At 45.6% G+C, this 22487-nt stretch overlaps 1 protein-coding gene across 1 annotated transcript in view; it reads right to left on the reverse strand.

The window, feature by feature from the left end:
- The window catches only part of adamts10 (ADAM metallopeptidase with thrombospondin type 1 motif, 10), a 135251-nt gene extending 115961 nt beyond the window's left edge, over window positions 1–19290 (reverse strand). The window contains 4 exon segments of the mRNA XM_028816662.2: window positions 275–434; window positions 11351–11371; window positions 11373–11698; window positions 18968–19290. Coding sequence (XP_028672495.2) covers window positions 275–434; window positions 11351–11371; window positions 11373–11698; window positions 18968–19067 — 607 coding nt within the window. The 5' untranslated portion in view covers window positions 19068–19290.
- Between the last annotated feature and the right edge of the window lie 3197 nt (window positions 19291–22487).

The following is a 22487-nucleotide window of genomic DNA, read 5'->3' on the forward strand; positions in this document are numbered from 1 at the left end:
TGCTGAAACTAAAATGTAAAATGTGATGGATGACAACATGTAGGGGAATTTTCTACATGGACTCACATTAAGGAGGAGTGGCAGTATGGTGGGCAGCTGCCCCTGTTGAGACTGGGTAGGTGGTGGGTGTTATGCGCCACTCATCTGGCTTCAGGAAGCAGGCCTGTAATGTCTGTCAGTGTGGGTCAGTGCATCACAGCCGCCACCTTGTATCACCTGCCCCGTCTAGAGGTCAAAAAACGAAAAGCACACGAGTCCCCTCTATTTTACATACCCAAGACTCCGCATGATGGCTCCATGTACTGGTGTCTGAGGGACGATCTCTTGTACACCACATGGGGACGCTGGTCTCGCTCCTGGACGTTGGTGAAGTTCTCTGCCGAGTTCAGAGGCTCAATGAAGTACTCCTCCGCGCCAGAGACGATCACCCCCTGCTGGAGAGAAGCGGGGTGTTCAGTATTTTTAGCAGAGAATGCCAATCAATAACTTGAGTGGGTTCTTCTCTCAGCTATGTCTTACAACCTTTAGGTAAAGAAACCACTGCCATGACAATTTCATCTGACACATTTCTAGGCTCTTACAAAAAGGTTCCGTCGATCTACCCCTCGATCCGACTGTGTCATGTCTAGCCAGGAGGGGCCGCTCTCTCACAGTTTCTGGTCATTTGCTCACACATGTCGAGTGTTTAATCATGGCCCCATGGTACTCTTTATTACGTAGACCTTAACAGAATGCCCCCAATCCCCTACTCTGTCAGGTGCCGTAGTTCAGTGATCCCCCCTTTCTCTTACATTCTGTAACCCCACACAACTAAGCAGAGGACGGGAACAGGCATGAAGGAGAAAAACAGACACTTTTATAGCCAAAATAATAGAAAAAGAACAAGTGACTGTGACAGAAACACCATCACCACACTAGCAGATGCTTCTCCCAGCTTGGTCTTTGGTGCCACGTGGCTTTGAGTGGAGAAAGCGGCAGGTGGGAAATGAAAGAGGGAGAGAAGACTGTTTCTGCTATCTCTGTCTTCATCTTCCTTGATGTTCCTCCCAGACCACTAGGATAAGCCACACCACCACCACCCCCTCAACACACACACTTAATGCCAATGCTACTGCAGTCCACCCCCATTCTAGCCCAGTCCTGGAAGGCAAAAGGGTGCCATAAATCCTACCAATCTAAACTTTCCATTCCTCAGCCCACTGGTATTCCTTCATGCCAGCTGGCCAGAATTTCACTCTGCCACTTTTAACTTGCAGTAAATACGTCAGTTGGTCCACAAGTTCACATTTTTATCACAATATTATTACACTGTCCTCATCACTCGACGTGATGACACAACTTTGGATTGTAGTAGAAGACCAGAGACCCCAGGAAAACCCCCAGAAAACAGGGAAACTGCCATCTTGTTAAAATATATGGGTTGAGAAGAATTCTGACACCAGGGGGCACCTTCTTAAAACAAGGTGTATGAGGACAGAAGAGGGTGAAGGCCGGAGTGGGGGCGGGGGTAATGGTGGTGGTGGTTCCAGGTTCAAAAGCTGTGCCCTAAGTTTATTAGCACATGAATCACAATGGTGCCAAGACTGCATCCTCCAGGCCTCTAGAGGGCAGCAAGAAGAAGTCCACGGGCTTTGTGATCTGGGGTCTCAGATCAGATAAAGCGCAAGGACACACAAAAAGAGGCTTGAAAAGTGCATAGAAAACTTCCTACACAAACATCAGGATTTACAGCATAAAAGAAAACGTGATGGGAGAGCGTGGGCATAATGATGGCAACTCTCACTCAACTGTATGCAAAATGCAGCTTTGATCATGCAGGGAAATGCAGCCAAACCAGCTGAACAACGACTCGCACGTATAATATATACGTATAATATAAAAGTAAAATATAATATTCAGATCAGAATGTGCTGTGCTGCATCGACATGACAAACATATGACACCCCAAAAGTGATGTACTGATCGTATTTTAGAAGGTCTTTTTGTCACTTTCTATAAGCTGGCTACCTGATGTCACTTCTCAGGTCACTGGCCGGCAGGTCAGGAATATCTCAGCCATGCTTCACTCCGCCATTAACTGACCGCCAAGGAACAACATTCAGTTTTCATACAGTGTGGGCACACATACAGGGCCATCTTAATGCATGGGCATGCTGGGCATTTGAGCATAGAGGCCCCATGCTAAGCCCTGTATGTTGTGACTTGATGTGTGGTTGTGTAGGTAGGGACCCCAGTGCACTGCTCTGCCCAGGGGGGGCCTATAATGCTGCTAAGATGGCCCTGCACACATACATAAAACAGAACATGATTTTGGCAACATAAGTCAATGTGCTGCTGTGTCCAGTTCTCCTAACGTAATCAGATTAATCGACGGCACTCATATTGCAATATGGGCGTCTAGTGAGAATGAAGCTGCTTTTGTTAGCCGTGAGCAGTGACCTTCCATTAATGTCACAATGAGACTAACAAACGCAGACGCAGATGGCTGCATCAACCCATGAATCATTTATTTTAAGGCAGACATGACAGTGCTGGCTTGTTGGTGAGGTTGCTGGCTGGACCCTCAGTGTTTCTGGCGACTTGTACTATTTATCGTAACCACACTCATGTCATTACATGTGCCTACCCACTCAGACACTGATGCCTTACACCTTTCCTGGACCCCCAGAGCGCAGAGGAGAGACGCTGTGTTGCTGCCCACACTCTTGCACAGTCAGATACTCTTCACATCAGGTGGGAGGGGCTGCTCTACCAGCCAATGACGTTCTGCAGTATTGTGAATGCATATGCATGAGTCTGATTACACTGCACAACAAAGTTTGTGCTTCTTGAACACTGTTGGGTGTTTCTTATAGATTTTTGGGTGCCGATCACGAATATCACATCAAAATTTACCCATCACGTACCGCTTCAGTTTTGTCATGATTTTTTCTTATATTTGTATCCAAACATTTTCGCTCCCGTAAGAGACTTATCAACAACAGTTTGTGCAGCCTGGGCATGTCCAGCCATGGGATCAGGCCAGGTTGGAAGCTGTTCTGTGGAAGTTGACATCCTGGGCAGGTCTGAACGAGCTTGACACTGTCTCAGCATGCTATAAAGGTGGCTTGCATACAGTGATCCTGCTCATGTGGTTAATCTAGATAGGGAGTGTGTATGTCTAATAGCAGTATAGTAAAGTATAGTATGCGTAGCAATAGAACAGTAAGTAAGCTTGATGCTATAGACGTTTTGGTGTCGGCGATATTTCTCGTCAATATCGTAACAGCCGAGACACATTCTGCTATATCTGTGGCAAATATACACTTGTGCCTCAGAGACGACGGATGACTGCTCTTTTGAAGAAAGCTTATCATCTGTATTTCGGCTGCAAAATTGATGATCAAGACAAGGAATGGGTGCCTCACATTTGCTGTGCAACATGTGCTGTCAGTCTGAGAGCCTGGCTCAGAGGCACTCGAAAGACAATGCCATTTGCTGCACCAGTGATATGATCAAAGAGGGCATTTTTGTTGGCCCCAAGATCAGACATGTTATGAGTGACAAGTGGTTTGAAGATCTGTTCGTTGGGCCGGAAAAGACATTGTTGACAATTTTCTGGGCAATTACAGAGCCCCAAACTCCATTCAGCTGACAGACAAACTTCTCAAAGCATACAAGACAATGAAGTGCAACATGGCACTCAAGATTCATTTCCTCCACTCACACTTGGACTTCTTCCCTGCAAATCTCGGTGCTGTCAGTGACGAACACGGTGAAAGGTTTCACTAGGACATTGCTACGATGGAGAGACGATACCAGGGCAACTGGAATCTGTCAATGCTTGCTGACTACTATTGGACACTGCAATGTTATGCACCAGACATTGAATACAAAATAAAATCAGGAGCAAAACACTTTGAATTCTGTTGAATTTAATAGCTTATGTGAAACATAAACGTAACTAAATACATTATTGTCAGTAAACATATAAATGTCTATTTCTCAGAGTTCCTACGTGATGCAGTAAAACCAAAACTATATTTGTGCATACCTGTCACAATCAGCAAAACTTTTCAGGAAGCAAGACTTTTCAAAAAAATTGTTGTGCAGTGTTATCATAGTCCATGTATGGATGATTCTGGGCAGCGCTGGAGCCGTGTTCACGTCTGCACCTTTAGAAGGTGATTTGCACACATATGGGCACGCGCCCGCTTTTATAAATCTGATTTTTTTTACTTTCTTGTATATGAAGAATAGGGAAAGTATTGTAATCGTCCAAATATTTGACCTTGAGATTCTGATGTCCATAAATTATGTGAAATAAAGTGGAATGACACAGGGAAAAAGACAAGGGTCCCAAATACACAGCCAAGGAGACTCTCAATTGGTTGCAGAGAAAGAAACTAAAGCTGCTAGTATGGCCCAGTCAGTCAGTCACCCGATTTCAACCGAATCCAATTGAAAATCTGTGGAAAGAACTGAAGATCAGAGTTCACAGAAGAGACCCCCGGAACCTTCAGGATCTGAAGAGAGTTTGTGTGGAAGAGAAATCCCACCTGAGCAATGCAAGCGACTTGCTTCTCCATACAGGAGGCGTCTTGAAGCTGTCATCACCAACAAAGGCTTTTCTACTGAGTAGGAAATACATTTCAGTAAGTGTGTTCAATTCTTATTCCCTGTGTCATTCCACTTTATTATACAGAACTTCATTTATGGACTTATTTGTTTGGATTTCTTTGTATGTGTGCATTACTTGGGCTGTTAGCCAAATTTCATGTCAATAGCCCCATTAGAAACAGAGAGAAGGATGTTGACACGTTCAGTACTCATTTTCCCTGCTGTATGTCTGTGTGTGTGTGAACACGATAACTTGAGGACGCTTTCACTTTGGTCAACCAAATTTTGCATACAAGTATCAGGTACAAAACGTAGATTTCTAACAGCTTTTGGGCTATTTCCACTAATGGGAAGTGGAATTTTTTTATTCATGCAGCTGCCATGTCCAATTTATTCAACTTAACTTTTATAATAATTGTTCAATATATTATTCATTTGATTTGATTTGTTGTTGGTGGTTCTATAATGTACAAATAGAATTATTGTCTTGCGGTTTCCTCCATATATATTGTGGAACGAGCCCCGGACACAGACAGGCAGACATGTTAATTTGCACCACCACACATTTATTTACACTGCTATTTACAAAGTCTTGTGCCACACGAACCCCAATCTCCCCCAAAGTCCAGGCCAACCACACTTTGCCTTCTTCGGACCGCCTCCTTCTCTCTTTATCCGACCTCGTCCTGCTTCCACCCGACTCCAGCCTCGAATGAAGGGAGGCGGCCCCTTTTATTCATACCCGGGTGTGCTCCAGGTGTGCACCGGCAATCTTCCACCCGACAAGCCCCAGTGTGGCGGAAGTGCCGGCTGTCTCCCCGGAAGCACTCCGGGTGTTCCCTCTCTTCTTCCCCCCCAACACTTCCTGGTGTGGCAGAAGCAGGGCCGGATTTTCCTATAGGCTAACTAGGCTTCAGCCTAGGGCCTCAAGATCAAGAGGGGCCTACATTCAAATTGTTAGCAAAATTAAAATTACACTATTCTAAAAACAGTGAACACTAAAACACTGAACCGAAAATAAGGAGAAATTCTACGCATATGACTAATAAACAAACATAAAAATGTATTGGTTAAGATCAACGCGTATTACGTATTTTATTATCTCTCATGTAATTTACAAACTTAAAAATGGAAGGTGAAAGGGCCTCATAAGTGGAATAGCCTAGGGCCTCTTTTCATATAAATCCGGCCCTGGGCAGAAGTGCTGGGGTCCAGGGTCCATCAGGCACTTGGCCATGGGCCCCTACAGGGTTGAGCTTCTAAGCCCTGTACCCGTGGCCATCCAATACAACCAGGGCAGTTGCCCCCTCGTGGTCTGGAGGAGGCATGAGCCCTCCTCCTGTCTCCCCGGGCATCCCTCCCCATATCCGAGTGTAAGAGCCATTTCCTAGTTACATAAGAATCATAAATGTTTTACTAAATGACAGTGTATAATCCATGGGAGGTTGCTATAACCCCGATAAGCTGAATTGAATCGGTATATTCTGGATATTTCTAACTGCTCTGACTAAACATTATTCTCAGTTAGTGATCAGCCTTGCCATGTGTAAGGCGTAGAGGGCACATGGTTTGAAACCGGGCCTCTCGTGGTGTTTTGTGTGTCAAGTGACATGTAAGACAAAGCACTTACTAGAAAGTTCTGTGCCGTACGTTTAAAGCGTACAGAAGAAGAAGTCAAGAATCTTTCAGTATAGAAACAACTAAAGTTTTACAAGAAAAGCTACGTTTAGAGAAGAGACATTTTTCCTTTTTTTTTTTGCCTTTTATTCTACGTGTGTAACTTTTTTCTTTATTCTTGTATGGATTATTTACTTTGAATTTTCACTAAATATTTTTAAAATGATCTTTTGGACTGAGCGATTTCTTTTGGCATGCGCTCCACCCGTCCGTGCTTGAACTCGCCAGCTACACCGAGTATACGAGAGAGTCGAGGGGAGACCACTTGTGATTTTTTGCCCTACATATTTTCCTGTTTTTTTTGGTGTGCACATATTTTCACATTCAAAGCCATGCAGTGTTTTACAAATGAGGCCCTTGGTGGAGGAACGTTTGAGTTAAGCCAAGAAGGCATGTAAGGACCACTGAGCTTCCTGCTGGTAAAGGAGAATCAGGCAGGCCCTTCCAGAGGGTTTCTTGTCTGGTTTAAGTTTATTTTCTTTGTTTCTTCCCTTTTTGTTGATTATACAGTAAATGATTGTTAATATCATTGTGTTTATTTCTTTGTTTAGTATGTATGTATGTATGTGTTGTGTTTCTGTGTTGCTTGTGTTTTGTGGGTGGAGCCCCGCCGCTGAAGGACCGCCCCCAGCCTGGATATATTTCAGGGCCGGAGAGCTGATCCTCCTCTGGCTCAGTGATGTGTGGAGTCGCCTTTGTGTCTTCTCAGTGTTGGTTTTCCCAACTTTTATGGATTTTTGCTTCTATTCTTGGATTTTGCTTTATGGCTTTGGACTTGTTTGCCCTGGACTGCCATTTTAGGTAAAGCCTTTTCCCTCATTTTGCCCTTTTTTGTTCTTCTTTTGCTTATATAAATAAAGTCTCCTTTTATAGATATTCTTTGTGGGGTTGTTTCTCAAACCAAAGTTTTTTTTTACAGCATTCCTTTTCCCTTGAGAGATATTTTAATATATTTTGGGATATTTAAAGTAATTTCAACTTTCAAAGCCTGTTCTCCATTTCTTGAGGCCCGGACAGGCCCAATGTTATGTCATGGAGTCTTCCACATAACCAAAGGGGTGTGAGGCCTCCAGAAGGCTTCACTGGGCTGAATCCCAGCTCCACTGGCCCGTCTCAGGCTCTGTGGGCCCAAAAAGGGAACTAAGCTTTAAATCTAGCCCTAAAGGTCCCAAAAATATAAAAAGCCCCACAATAGTTGGGATGACCATAAACCTTTGGTTTATATAAAAAGGGCAAAGAAAGAATCTATGAGTATAGGATTTATTTAAAAAAAAACAGAAAATAAGGTCAAAATATTAAACAAAGCAAGGAAAGGATAAAAAGGAATCGAAAGCAAACAAGTCCAGTCCACAAACTAGAAGGTGAACCCAACAGCAAAGCGAACCAACATGAAATCCACTGTAAACAAATGATCTCCTGCTCCTGAGCCTCCTCAGCAGGCTTACATAGCCAATGGGAGGGCTCGGCAGTGGTGATGTCAGGGTGTCCCCACCTCCTGGGGCTCCACCCACAAAGAACAACAGATTTAAAGGGACATAAAACAGTTAGCCAATACTAAAGAAAACTGTGATGGGATTTACATAAATACTTAAAAAAAAATAACGAAAAAGCAACAGAAACACCAATATGATACACATGACACCTGTGGGGTTGGGAGGTCAGATTTCTTAGAGTGACGTCTACTAAAGGCAGGTCAGGGTAGCCCCTGGCCTGGTTTTGTGGGTCTTTTAGAGGTCTCCACCACAGCACAAAGCTAATGAGGGCATCTGTGTGGGTGGGCCGCTGGAACTTTCTGAAACATTTCATATTTGGCTCAGTGAAGCCCTTAGTATCTTGGACTCTTTTTTTATGGGCTGCCATGTTCATGCACAGACTTTCAAACCTGCCATGAAGCTCTTGGGGGAGGAGCCAACATGAGAGCAGTCAAGTATTGATTGGCCAGCTTTGCTGTCCATCCACGTCACCCTGTTAGTGACAGCCACGCAAAACATCAAGTAAGCATCAAGGCCTGGCCTGCTGATCTTAGTGCTCTCCTCCATGTTAGGACTTCTGGTACTGAATGCTCCTCAGTTTTATTTTTGTTAATAAATTTTTCTTTTTTGCCGTGTATGTTTTTTGCTTTGGGCTCTGAATCACATACATTCTCATTCTGTGTTTCTTTTATACAAGTTTTATTTCATTTTTGAACTTTGTATTTTACTTTGTAATTTTGCTTTAGCATGATGGCATATTGTTTTTCTAGGGCCTCCGCTCTCTAGACACGATGTAATGAGTGACTTCATCAGTGTGATGACATTTTAGCCAATCCCACCCTTTTTAATTGCCTCTCTGCACTGCCTGGTGGTAGACAGACACACGTCCACTCATGTCTTTAAATCCTGTATGTCAGACATTACACTGAACTGCAGAAAAATCATTAGACAAACTTTAGCCCAACAAAAAGCAAAGGTCGTATCCACTTAATTCCTCCAAAATAACATCAAGTTGAGTTTTGAACACCCTAAAGTCCTCCTGACCACCACACTACTTGGTCACTTATTCCACATTTTTGTGTCTCTCTCTGCGATGAAAAACGTCCTAATGTTTGTGCAAAATTTACCCTTAACGAGTTTCCAACGGTGTCCCCGTGTTCTCGATGAATTTGGTTTAAAGTCAGAATCTCAATCCACTGGACTGATTCTCTTCATCATTTTAAACACTTCAGTCAGGTCTCCTCTTCATCACTGTAAAGGCTCAGCTCTTCTAATCCTCATAACTCATCTCCTGTATCCCTGAATCAGCCAAGTCACTCTTCTCTGGACCTTCTCTAGTGCTACTATGTCTTTATGGAGACCCAAACTGCACCCAGGACTCCAGATGAGGCCTCACCAGTGTGTTATAAAGCTGGAGCAGACCCTCCTGTGACTTGAACTGCACACATCAAGGCACTATATAACCTGACATTCTGTGAGCCTTCTTAATGGCTTCTCAACACTCTCAGGGAGTTGATAGGTTCGAGTCCACTGTGACTCCTAAATCATCCTCATAAGGTGGACTCTCGATTTTCAGACCACCCATTGTGTATTCTAACCTCACATTTTTACTTCCTATGTGTAATTCTTTACATTTACTGACATTAAATTTCATCGTCCACAAATCTGCCCAAACCTGTCTGCTGTCCAAGTCCTTCTGTGATGACATAACGGATTCTCGATTATCTGCCAATAAACTGATCTTGGTATCACCTGCAAAGGTCTCCAGCTTTTTATTTATACACCTCTATCTAAATAATTTTCAGATTTTAAAAATAGCAGCAGTCCCAACACTGACCCCTGGTGGTCACCACTCTTAACATCAGCCAATTCTGATGAGGGTCCTCACAACATCCCCCTCTGCTTCCTGTTTCTGAGCCAATTCTACACAGCACACTCTGAACTGCAACTTCTTGTAGTTTGATGCCCACCCTCTCATGTGGCACCTTATCAAATGCTTTCTGAAGGTCCACATCAATAATATTAAACGCTCCATTCTGATTGTTTGCTTTTTTTGCTTCCTCATGAAATTCCGGCATGTTAGTCAAACACAACCTCCCTCATCTGACCCCATGTTGACTGTTCACTAACGCTCCTCTGCTTTCCGTGTGTTGCTTCATCTTCTCCTTAATAATTCCTTCCATTAATTTATGTACGATGTTTGCTTAATCACCCTTTTTATTACTTGCCATTTTCCAGTCTTTTGGAATTTCCCCAGTGCACAGTGACTTCCTAAAAGTATACATCCCAGGTTTATATCTGTACTCACTAACTTCCTTAAGCTCCCTTTGAGAAATGTTCTCTGCTTCTGGTGATTTGTTTCATTTCAGTTTATTTCATCTCAGCAGCTACGATTTCCAAATCCCTTAGTAGCCCCTGTTACCGCTGGAGGTCATCCACTTCCTCACATGTAAGTTTAGGACATCTCTTAATTCCCTGTCTGTATTTTGTAATTCCCCTTGACTATTCTCCTTCTCCTTGACTGTTCTTTTAGTACTTTCTGTGGTGGCTCTGACGTTAGGGATCTGCGCTGGCAATCAGAAGGTTGCCGGTTTGAATCCCGTAAAATGCCAGTAGGGACTCTGCTCTGTTGGGCCCTTAACCTGCAATTGCTGAGCGCTTTGAGTAGTGAGAAAAGTGCTATATAAATGCAAAGAATTATTATTACTTTAATAATCTGTTCAGGTCGTCTTTCTCCTTCTCTGCTCTACTCCTCTCCAACTGTCTTTTAGCCTCCCTGATCTCCTTCTTAATGGTTGCCCTCCTCTTCTCATACACCCTACGACTCCCATTGCAGTTTTATACGTCTTATTCCTTTGCAGGTTCTTTTTCAACTCCTTCTTAACCCTCCAGGGAGTTCTTTTAAATTCCTACTAATTTCAGATTTTGCGATGGACCCGTCCTGCATTGTGTGTCACCTGTTCCACTGCTCCTCTGCTGTCTCCACGCTTATTCCAGTTTAGACTTTGCCACATCTTAATCTTAACAGTTGCAGTCTTTGCATCGTCGCTCTACCAAAGCACTGAAGATCGTATTATTTTGTGCTCACGTGACCCTAGCGGTTCAGTCATCATTACACCCTCCATTCTGTCCTGATTATAATAATAATAATTCTTTTTTCTCTAATAATACTAATTTTGCACTAGAGTATCATACCAGGCCTCTCTCCATGTTGGTGTGCAGTGCAGTGCTCTGCCATTTGTAAGGTTAGCCCAGCTACTATTCAGGTAGTTAAAGTCCCCCATGACTATAATATCCCCCATCAAATAGCCATTGGCTCACGTGAATTGTCCTCTTCCATATATTGGCTCAAATGTCGATTTAAACCTTCTTTTGTATGGAGTGAGGCAGCAGCCTGGAGTCCCTGACCCACCGTTCTACTTCCGCACACCCTCAAGACTCCTGGACGGCCACTACCAGAGTTTAAGGAATCACCGCCAGGTCTCCGCTATTCGCTTCTCATTATTACATTGTCACGTGTTCTGGTGAGCTCCACCATGGTGTGATCACCAGTCTCCACCTTTACGGTCAGCTGCCCCACCGCTTGCCCCCAGGACACTTACCAGTCCATTGCAGTTACTCAGGGGCCACCTTGCTGCTGGTCTGCTGGTCGTACAGGTGGCCGGTGTAGAGGCACTGAGCTGAGTAACGGTGGCTCCAGGCCAGGCGGCCCCTCCGCCAGAACTCCACGCGGAACTGGCTTGAGAGCAGGCGGGAGTGGAGGGTCAAGTTGAGCAGGAAGTGAGTTTGAGGCGTGGAGACGCGATAAAAGAGCTGCCGCTCAGGTCCCAAGCTGCGCCGCTGCCGTCGGCCCCTCCTGAGTCGAGCCGCTTGGCTCAGGACGTCGCCCTGGGAGTCCACTCGGACAGGGATGGTAATCTCGTAGTGGTCCAAGCTGGAGAGGAACTCCTCTTAAAGGAGACAGAAACAAAAAGAGAGTTAGGACTTGAGAGACATCTGCTTGTCCAGAAGGCCTCATATAAAGAATCAGCTTAAGCCAGACACATTTAAGATCTAGGGTCAGTTAAGGGACAGCATATACTGTGTAGAGGGGACAGTGCCAGCTCGGCGGGCCCCTGTTTAAATGGGAACCACACAAGCTATACACAAGTATCTCCAGAAACCCGTAGGGTTTGCACTTTGGGAGGACCCTGTCCAGCAGTCTTCACCCCTTTGGACGCTTTCGGATTTTCTTTGGGCTTTTTGTGAAGCCTACACAGACACAGGGAGGACGTGAACCCCAGTCTCCTTACTGCGAGGCAGAGTGCCACCCAAACAGATGTAAAGTAATTATTAAACCACATGATATTTACAAAACATTATGTAAAATATTCATAAAATAACAGAAAAATACAATGAAAGCATGCAACACTTAAACCAGAGGTGAACCAAGAGCAATAGACATTGGCGTGGTGCCCCCTACTCGTGCCCCACTGAGGATACTAAATAGTCCAAGTTGCCACTTTTCAGTGCCCCCTAAAGTTTATAAAGCAACATTCTGCCCACCCCTTCATTCTACACATAACCAAAGTGTGCCCACTTGTGTCTGGCAATCCTTTTTGCTACAGACTTCTGCCCACCCAGTTTATTCCAAGAGTAAGGGTGTCTGTTTGAGTAGGGGGCAGGACCATTTCTACCCCATTCTGAGGGTCACTCCCTGGGTATCACCACATTCTGCCCCAGTGCCTGCTGGTCTATCCATCATTATTCTGCTGTCACTTTGTGCCCGGTCAGTGGTCCTGTTTCCAGCTGAAGGCCTCTGCTCCTCCACAATTCAGGAGCTCCGCTGAACAGTAAATTGCACGTTGATATCGTAACGGTTTACATAAGACGGTCATACTACATGACACGCCCCCTGCAAGACACGCCCATTTGACTATTGTCATTATTATTCATGAGTTGGATAACTCCTCCCACAAACCTAATCTTTACAACACTGTAAGGATGTTTTATGATAACAAATCGCGAGTTACGTCTTCGAAACGGGTGTGTCGAGAAGGACCCAAGGGACCGGGTGAATCTCGTCACATGACTGACGTAGAATGTAAAGGACGCTGAACGTCATCTCTCCACAGTGGAGCTCCTTGGATCCTTCTCCCTGTTTCACTGTCCACTAACTCCACTGGCTCAATTCAGCCTCAGGTTAGGTGGGGAGCTCCTCGTAATCCTAACCCTGTGCTCATCCCTCCCCAGAGTTTTAAGTCTGCAGGGGCTGGCTGCTTTATTTGTGGCTGGGGATGACCTCTAGAAGGCGCCCCATCTCATTAATAAATAAATATTCAGAAAGTGACAGAGAGCAGACGCACGGCACACAGCAGCAGTGACAGCAGCAGACAGCAGGTCCCTGCCGCCGACAGCTCAGCCCATAGGTGATCCTACTCTTTTATCGGCTAAAGCCCTTTGGATTTGCACAGCCATTCACTCCGAAATGGGAATAAAGGCTGGAGGAGCAGAAAGGGCAGGAAAAGTGCTTACTGGCGGCGTTCTGCTACAAAATTCCACGGCTCGGCAAAAAGGCTGGCACAACAGAGGAAGGATGGTGGCACGCGTTGGTGAAAACTCATTGTGGGATTAAACCACTCTGGAAATGGATGGATGGATGGATGGATGGGAGGATGGGGCAGGATGAGGACAAAGGGCAATGTGACCTTTGTGTCTTAAATGATCCTGCTGGGATTGCCTCGAGCTCACTGTTTCCCTGGAATGGAGTCAGTGGGTCCACACAGTGGATGGATGGATGGATGGATGGATGGATGGATACTTGGCAGCCTACCCTTTGGCCACTTCATTGCACTTACAATAAGCAAGTTAGAAAGATAAAGACACGACGTGATTGGCCAACATGGCATTCTCAGTTCACCTGTCCAATCACAGGAGAGATGTGCAAAATGACTGATCTCGCAATTTCATTTTATATGACACCTTTGTATAGTGGACAGTCCCAGGATGGCGCGTCAGCTGCCTCACTCAGGGGGTGAAGTCCAGTGCCTTCACCACGAAGCCACACTGCCTCCTGGGCCAGCGGACCCTCACTTTTATAATTGCTTCACTTTTACACATAATTGGTGCCAAAAGTGTGCCAGCCCACAACAATATGGAAGACCACTCACTCCGGTCTTACATCTGAAAAAGACGCCGCGCTGGCAGCTCACCCACCAATTAACAACTCCAGCCTCCTGCTGCTCTCCAATTTCCCTTTGTTTTGGGGTCCCACCCAGACGTGCTGGGACAGGCTCAGACCCCGAGTAGAAAGTCAACTCGCTTTTCACGGCCAGACTTCCCTGTAGGCCGCAGACAGTCTCCGTGGCAACCGTGAAACCCAACACTTCCTGTCCAGGGCTGCGGCTTTCGGGATTTCTACCCTTTAATTACAGGATAGATGGATTTGTGTTTTCTTTTCTAAGGAAAGGTCAGCTGCAGGATCTCGTAGTTAGAGGCACCGAAGAAAACTCAGCTTTGGCACTGGTGTGGAAAAATAAAACGGACGGAAAAGAGAGCCTGAAAGAGCTTCAGAGAAGCACATCCAGGACCCCAGAAACCCCCCAAATGAAACTGCAAAGGAAAGGCTGGCACAGGCAGGGGTGGTGGGGCAGCACTTGAACCCGGGCTCCTATGTGGAGTCTGCAGATTGTCCTCATGACTGTGTGGATTCCTCCAGTGACAAAATATGTAGGCCTGGGGGTCTGGCATGGAATGATGCCCCTCAATGGAGAGCTAAGTCAGTGACAGAACAGGCTATACGCACTTGAGATGGTGGACTGAAAAAGAAAGAAAGAAAGAAAGAAAGAAAGAAAGAAAGAAAGAAAGAAAGAAAGAAAGAAAGAAAGAAAGAAAGAAAGAAAGAAAGAAAGAAAGATTTGAACGACACTATAAAAGGGAGAGATGAATGTGAATGGCACTATATAACAGATAGATAATGTGAAAGGTGCTATATATCTGTCTGTATGTTACATAGCACCTTTCACATCTATCTATCTATCTATCTATCTATCTATCTATCTATCTATCTATCTATCTATCTATCTATCTATCTATCTATCTATCTATCTCTCTATATATCTATCTATCTATCTATCTATCTATCTATCTATCTATCTATCTATCTATCTATCTATCTATCTATTATATAGTGCCTTTCATATCTATCTATCTATCTATCTATCTATCTATCTATCTATCTATCTATCTATCTATCTATCTATCTATATATAGTGCCTTTCATATCTATCTATCTATCTATCTATCTATCTATCTATCTATCTATCTATCTATTATATAGTGCCTTTCATATCTATCTATCTATCTATCTATCTATCTATCTATCTATCTATCTATCTATCTATCTATCTATCTATCTATCTATCTATCTATCTGTCAGTCATATAGTGCCTTTCTTATCTGTCTATCCATCACTAAACCTGAGAGCAGAGACGTGTTGCATGTGTCACTGGACTCTGTACACTGTCCTGTACGTCTGTTATATTGTGCCTTTCACGTATCTCTCTATTATGTACAGGTTGGTCCTTTCGTGTATTGCTATCTATCATGTAGCGCCTGTCAAATCAGTTACAGAACTTGGTGCCAGAGGTTAGTGAAATGACTGCACTAATTGATGTGTTCAAGTAAGCAGGAATGTCCCTGGACCCTGCACATGTGACAATGACAACCCTCTCAGTCTGTTATATAGCACCTTTGATAGCCGTCTCTCTGTCTAGAGTGGTGACATGCTGCATGTGAGTTACATTGTGCCATTAAGAGTTTCCCTGGACTCTGTGCACGTGACAGTAAGGTCCCCACAGTGCATGTCTGTTGCGCAGTATCTCTCTGTGTATTATATAGCGCCTTTCTTATGTGTCTGTCACTAAGCATGGCATGTTGATTACCAAATGCAAGTACGAATTTCAGTGGACTCCGCACATGGGGCAATAAGGACACTATAAGTCCATTATTTGGCACCTTTCACATATACTGTCTCTGTCTGACTATTATATACCCCTGTCTATTATATAGCACCTTTCATACGTATCATTAAACATGGTGCTGAAGAGTGGTGGCCGGCTGCACGTTGAAGAATTTCACTCGACGGGGCTCATGTTGTGATAATGAGCCAAGTAAGGAAGGCTGTTTTATAGCACCTTTCATGTGTGTTTCATGTCTATTTATTACACAGCACCTTTCTTGTCTGTCTGTCTGTCTGTCTGTCCTGTAGGACCTTTCATATCCGTCAATGACTAGTTGTGGCTCATGAAAGTGGAGACATCTTACCTGCTGATTACCCCATTTAAGTCAGAACGTTTCTGTACTCCGCACTTGGGACCACCAGGCCCCTTTAAGCCTAGCATATCGTGTCATATCTGTCCATCACTATTCCTGGCTCCATGTTGCTTGTGAATTAGCACAATAAGAGTTTCACCGGACTTGGCACAGGTGACACTAAGGACCCTGTAAACCCCTTGACCTGGGCTTAGGCTTGATGGGACTCCTTTGTGCATTTGTCCCACCCTGAGTGAGGCTGCCAGCCCCTGTCACTCTATGCCTGAGTTAAGTGAGGTCAGACAATGGTGGTATTTTGCTGTAGTAGAGGCTGCAGGGGGCAGAATTCTTTGCCAGTGGGTGAGCCCATTGTCTGTCAGTCTTTGGCACACCTACTAGGCTCCAGCACGGCAGATGGGGCACCGGGCTTGAGTATCATATAGGCTGTGATCAGCTGGCTTTCTGTCCCCTCCCTGTGCTCCTCCCCACATGTGTTAGTCTGTGACATTTTTGGCTTTGAGTGCCACCCTTATCCCCTGGGTGATCTAAAAGTTCAGGCGAGGTGCTGCCCTTGCGTATGTCGCAACAGTGAATTGCAGCCCTAAAATGTGCCAGCCTCTCACCTGGATGTGGCGCTGGCTTACCACTCTTGTCACCAGCCCAGAAGACAAAGGGGTGATGGATGTCAGCAGACATACTGAGATGACCCCAATGAAGCAGGTGTCATATGTCACTTGTCCCCCCCACTTTGTTTCTGCTGCACCTCTTCGCTCATACTTATCAAGTATTTCACCCACACTTCACTATACAAGGCGCAGATTGATGTGCCACATGAGAGTTCAATGTCACACCTTGAAGATGACAGCGAGAGAAGTGCAGTGACAGACATTGAGTGCCCACAATGACGTTTGGTATGAAGCTCAATTAGGGTGGGGCTTGAACTGATTTAGGGCATTCTGGGTATTCAAAAGGAGGGGGAGATCATCAGTGATGCAGTGGGCTTTCATTCCTCGAGAGAGAAAGGAGACCCCTGCAGTCTGTCCATTAGGGGGCAATTGTCCATGAAGTCCTAACCTAAGCCCATGACTAGGTGCACATGGAGCCAACAGACGTGGCATTTGTCAAGGCGCTATATTGAAAGCAGGATGACATACTTGTACTGCAGGCTCTAAGGGAGGCACTAGTGTGGCATGGACTTGTCACTTTTAGGACAACCTTTCACAAATGGAGCCCTTGGGTGGACTGAGGGCAACTGGGTTGTTTGTAACAGACATTGCTCCGCAGCGGGTCCTGAGTGGTGCCAAGTGTGCCCTGGTCACACTGGTAATATTGAGTGATTATTGGGACCCCCATATACCAAGAAACAGACCTCTGCTTTAAAGTAATGAGCAGCAGGCAGCCACCGTGACAGCCCACTGAGGCCCGCTGTCTTTTGTTCCAAGTCCAAATAAATTGGCAGTAATAGGATTAGACCCGTAATGGGGGGGTAACCACAGAGGGCACAGTATGGATCTAATTAGCCGGTTAACAAGATGGCGCAGACTGTGTCTTGGTCTGCTGGCTGATTTTTCCACTTGGCTGCTGCTAAAACCTCCAGGCTAATCCGAGTCACGAATTACAGAAACATCAGCAGGAGGCTGTAAAGGGAGGTGGGCACCCTGAGGGCTCACCTGACCACCAGGCCTAGAACTAGGAAAACGTGCCCAGCTTAAGCCAATTCTAAAGGAGGCGTCTGCCACTCAGTGGGCTCAGTGGCCCGGGGTCTCTGAATGTGGCATGAACCTGCTGCACTGGCCCAGGGTGTTTGTCCTTTGTGGAGTGCTAAGCCAGGGCCACTTGAACAGTGAAATATTGAGAGGGGGACACACATACACACCGTCACACCCCTCACACTCTCTGAATGACAGCCCTGCCAGAGCCAGTGAGTGGTCCTCATTCCAGAACCTTCTTCCGTAACAACAGCTGGAGCTCCATCCCAACGCCCATTCTGGTCTGGCTTCACCTTCTCTATCTCTGTCCAGCTCTCTCTGTGTGAACTGGGCCACCGTCTCTAGGTTGGTCATTCTGCCTAGAAGGCCAAGTGACCACCATCATGTTCAATGTCCTCCTCGTCTCTCCAACTGAGCTCGTCATCAGCACACCACCGGCTAAACCACCTGAGGCTAACCTGGTGGGCATCTAAACTCAAAGTGAAATGATAGGACACAAGAGTGGGGGGGCGTGGGGGTCAGATGTGTGGACCAAAGTGGAAGTCAAGCAGATAGCAGGGAGTGATCAGAGAGCTGGACAGATAGGAAAGGCACTATATGACATAGATAGATAGATAGATAGATAGTAAAGGCACTATATGATAGATAGATAGATAGATAGATAGATAGATAGATAGATAGATAGATAGATAGATAGATAGATAGATAGATAGATAGATAGATAGATAGATAGATAAAAGACACTATATAACAGATAGATAGATGTGAAAGGCACTATATAACAGATAGATAGATGTGAAAGGCACTATATAACAGATAGATAGATGAAAGGCACTATAGAATAGATAGAGAGATAGATAGCGTAGTTGGCAGGATTAGATAGATAGATAGATAGATAGATAGATAGATAGATAGATAGATAGATAGATAGATAGATAGATAGATAGATAGATAGATAGATAGATGTGAAAGATGTGAAAGATGCTGTATAAGCTGGCTAAACAGATAAATATGACAGACACTAGATAACTGTTCTACATATGGATGGCATGAACAGGCACTCTGTAATAGATAGGCACATATGAAAGGCGCTATATAACAGAGAGTTAAGTAGATTTGAAGGCACTGGATGATATACAGTATACAGTAGATGTGAAATGCACCATATGATAAAGAGATTTGAAGGTTCTTATATGACACTATATTAGATAGGCACACCTTGTGACTTGGTCTTCCCGTCAGCGGCGTTCCCGGCGATTTCCTTGGTAACCGTGGAGAGGGTAACCAAACAAGCCAAAGCCATCCAAACTGGATTCATGGTTGTGCAGCGTGCTGTCCAGGGCTGAAGCTGTCTGTCCCAACATGTCTTCTGCCCCTGGCCTCTGCTCACAGAGACGACGAGGATGATGCCACTCCTTTGGGTTCCATCCTGGTGGACGAGCGCGGAGGACAGCGATGGTGTTGTCAGCTGGTGATCTGCTCCCTCGTGCGCCTCGCTGCTGGCTAATGGCTGCCTCTCAAGTGGATCACAGGCCGGCCGCTCTCATGCCATCTCCTTCCTGCTGGAGACAAAGAGGGACAGTCAGAGACCTGGAAGTGTGGGCACAGGGGGCACTAGTTGTCGGTTAAGCTGTTGTGTCACCCTCTTATGTCCAGACTCCCTTCTGGTCGCTGCTCACAGTCATCAAAGGCAGAAAACTCAAACAAAACTCAGAGTTACAAACAGCGCCATCATTGTGGCCATCGATTTGTGAAGCCACTTCTCCAGGGTTACAGGCAGTCTGTCTGTACCTGGGCTAGCAGCACTGGGCACAAGACTGGGCAGCAGTGACATACACGCCATGGTTGGGCTACACAGACATGGGGAGAACTCCAGCAGTCCCACACCAGCTGAGCCGCTTTGCCCCTCGTCTCATCCCTCAATGTCAAGTTGAACCCTGATCACAAGCTACGGTGGCCGTCCGCTGTTTCTTTTGTTCCCCCCTTCGTTTTTAGGATGTGTGTGTGTGTGTGTGTGCGCGTCTTCTCTTTGAGGCCGAGGGCCGTCAGCCAGCTGTCTGGCGGCAGACCAACTGTGGGCAAAGGTAAGCGGAAGCAGCTGGAATGCGAGTTGGCTTCAGCCGAGGGAGACAGGTGGAGTCGGACTTAAAGGGACGCGACACCCATTGCCGCTTTGGGTTTGGGAATCTACGCCGTGAGCCTTCGTGGTCTGTGCTTTGTAGGGCCAATCAAAGGTGATGGACATGGAGATGGGTCACCGCCATCACAAGTCACAAGAAAAGGCAAAGGTCACCGTGATCACCCAAGTGTAGCACATGTGCACTGCTCTGTGGGTATATAGTGCCTTGCAAATCACTGGGTGCAGTTTTCAGGAATTCTTTTATTTCATCCCACATGTCCATGCTGAGGTGATTGAGCGTGCCCTGCTATGGACCAGCGCCACACCCAGTGCCATGGAGACACTGATGGTGTCATTCACCTTGGTCACCATCTCCTACTTGGAATGGCTGGACGTGTCCAGTGGGGTTCTACAGATTCCCAATGCCATTCGCCTGCCCCACTGAGTCTCCTCGGCATGGGATTTGAATCATTGAGTTGTTGCCCTCTAGTGGGCTCTGCTGTCTACCTGCCCTTCCTTTTTTCCCAGATTAATATTTGAATTTATTTGTTTGCCTTCATAATGTTTGGGAGTTTTGGTGTATCGTGGGCACAAGTCACTTCCTGAATGCAGGAGTCATGAGAGTGACAGTCACAACATGGCCGTGCACTGTAAATCCATGGATATGTCCATTTTCAAACCTGCTCCCCAAGCTCAGCATTGTGGCGAGCTGGTGCCCATCCTGGCAGCACTGACCCTGGGCAGAAATCCTTTAAACATTTGGGGGTCACATGGAGCTGCAGCCACTCCTCAACAGGCCACATGTACTCACACTTGGGGTGGGCCTGTTCATCCACCCATCTGTCATTCTTCAAATCCGGGGCCATGGGAAGCACCCCATGCCATGCAGGAACCACCCCAGGATGGGATGCCAGTCCATCACAAGACTTGCACTCACCCTCTTCAGCTGCTTGTGCCATTTCTGGGAGGTGCATTGTGACCTGTTCTTGATGTTTGTTGTGTTTTGTGGGTGGGCGTGGCCACCTGTCTGTCACTTTAAAGTACCGCCCCCAGCCCTCTAAAGACAGGCTGGGAAGTGAAGTTCATTCTCGGTTTGTCTCAGTGCCCTCTGGTGGAGTCTGGTGGGTCTCCTAAGTGTTTTGCTCTGATTCTCGACTTATTCCGTGATTGTTGTGGAGCTCGTTTTGGGACTCATTTGCTTCGGATTGCCTGCTATTCTTTTAGATGATTTGACTTATTTTCTGCTCTTGTTAACTTGTTTCTGTTGTCTTATCCTTCTCTTCAATTCAATTATTTTTAAAAAGAATTTTGGTTTATTTGTTCTTTTCAAGCCAGGGGTTGACGGTAATCCCCTCCCTAGTGGGGTATTTTCATAATATTTGTTTGAACTTTGAGAGTTAAGCAGATTTAAGACTGGTGTAGGCCAAAGCCTGGTACTGAAGTGGAAGCTAGGCTGCCTTTCAGTGCACCTCCTCTGGGCTGACTGGTGGGAGTCGGGCCCGCATCCCTGGGGGTTTTCAAAGGCCTCACAGCACTTTGGCCATTTTGTGTGAGTAACCACATCATCGTGTGTCAGCCAGGCTTGTTAACCTGGTTCAAGTTTCTGGTTTTATTTAATGCGAGCCAAAGTTAACCGGTGTCGCCGATATAAACGGGGAAAAAAACACACAAAAGGCAAAATGAGAACAACCCTCTTAGGCAAAAACTGCAACCCGGCATGACAATGAAAACAGCTGTCCAGATGTGTTGGGAACAAAATGGCATACAAGTTAGGGGTCAGCCAGGGCTTCTCCTATGAAGTCTTCTGGAGCTTTTTTTTCTTTTCTTTATATTGCTTTTCATGTTTCTTATTTGTATAACTAGGTGCTCGTCATCGGTATGGTTCACCATTTACTTATTAATTATGTGCCACGTGTTTTGTGGGGGGGTCCCCAAGAGATGAGGCCACCTGCCCATCACTGTCAAGAGACCCTGTGAAGGCTGAGGAGACCCACAGTCCCCTGCGGTTCATTGAATGCGCTGACATTGGTGAGTTTCGCCTGTGATTGTTCGTTGCTTTTTTTTGTGAATTTATGGGATTTTGGACTTTCTGGATTTGTGTTTTTGGGACTTGATTGTCTTTGAATGCCTTGTGTTTTCAAGCAACTTCATTTGCCTTTTGTACTCTTCTGAGCTTATTGTTGTCACAGCATTGTTGCTGAGAATCAATCTTTTATTTATCAGGAGCCCATGTTTGCCCTTTTGTGACTTGCCAGTTTGATTAAAGTGGGCATGTGAAGTTATTCTTGGGACTCTTTGTGCTCGGGAACCTCACATTCATGACAGGACGTGCCTGTGGTCTTTGAGATTGTGGTTGGGTTGATAGAAAACCTTGTGTGTGCTGATGATGATGTCCTCCATCAGCCTTAGTCCGGTCCTGCTGCCTCATGGGAATTGTAGTCCCTGCATCAGCACTAGTTTTCAGGTCCCCGCCCCCCCCCCCCCCCCCCCATATAACCCCTCTCCCCCAGTAGAATGAGTGACCTGTACTTTAAGTCGGACCAGTGGCATTTATGAAAACTGAACATTAGTGAATAAGCAGACGTTTTGAAAGGTCATTTTGTATTCTGTGTTATCAAT

The sequence above is a fragment of the Erpetoichthys calabaricus genome, chromosome 12 (genome assembly GCF_900747795.2).
Source record: "Erpetoichthys calabaricus chromosome 12, fErpCal1.3, whole genome shotgun sequence".
Lineage (NCBI taxonomy): Eukaryota > Metazoa > Chordata > Cladistia > Polypteriformes > Polypteridae > Erpetoichthys > Erpetoichthys calabaricus.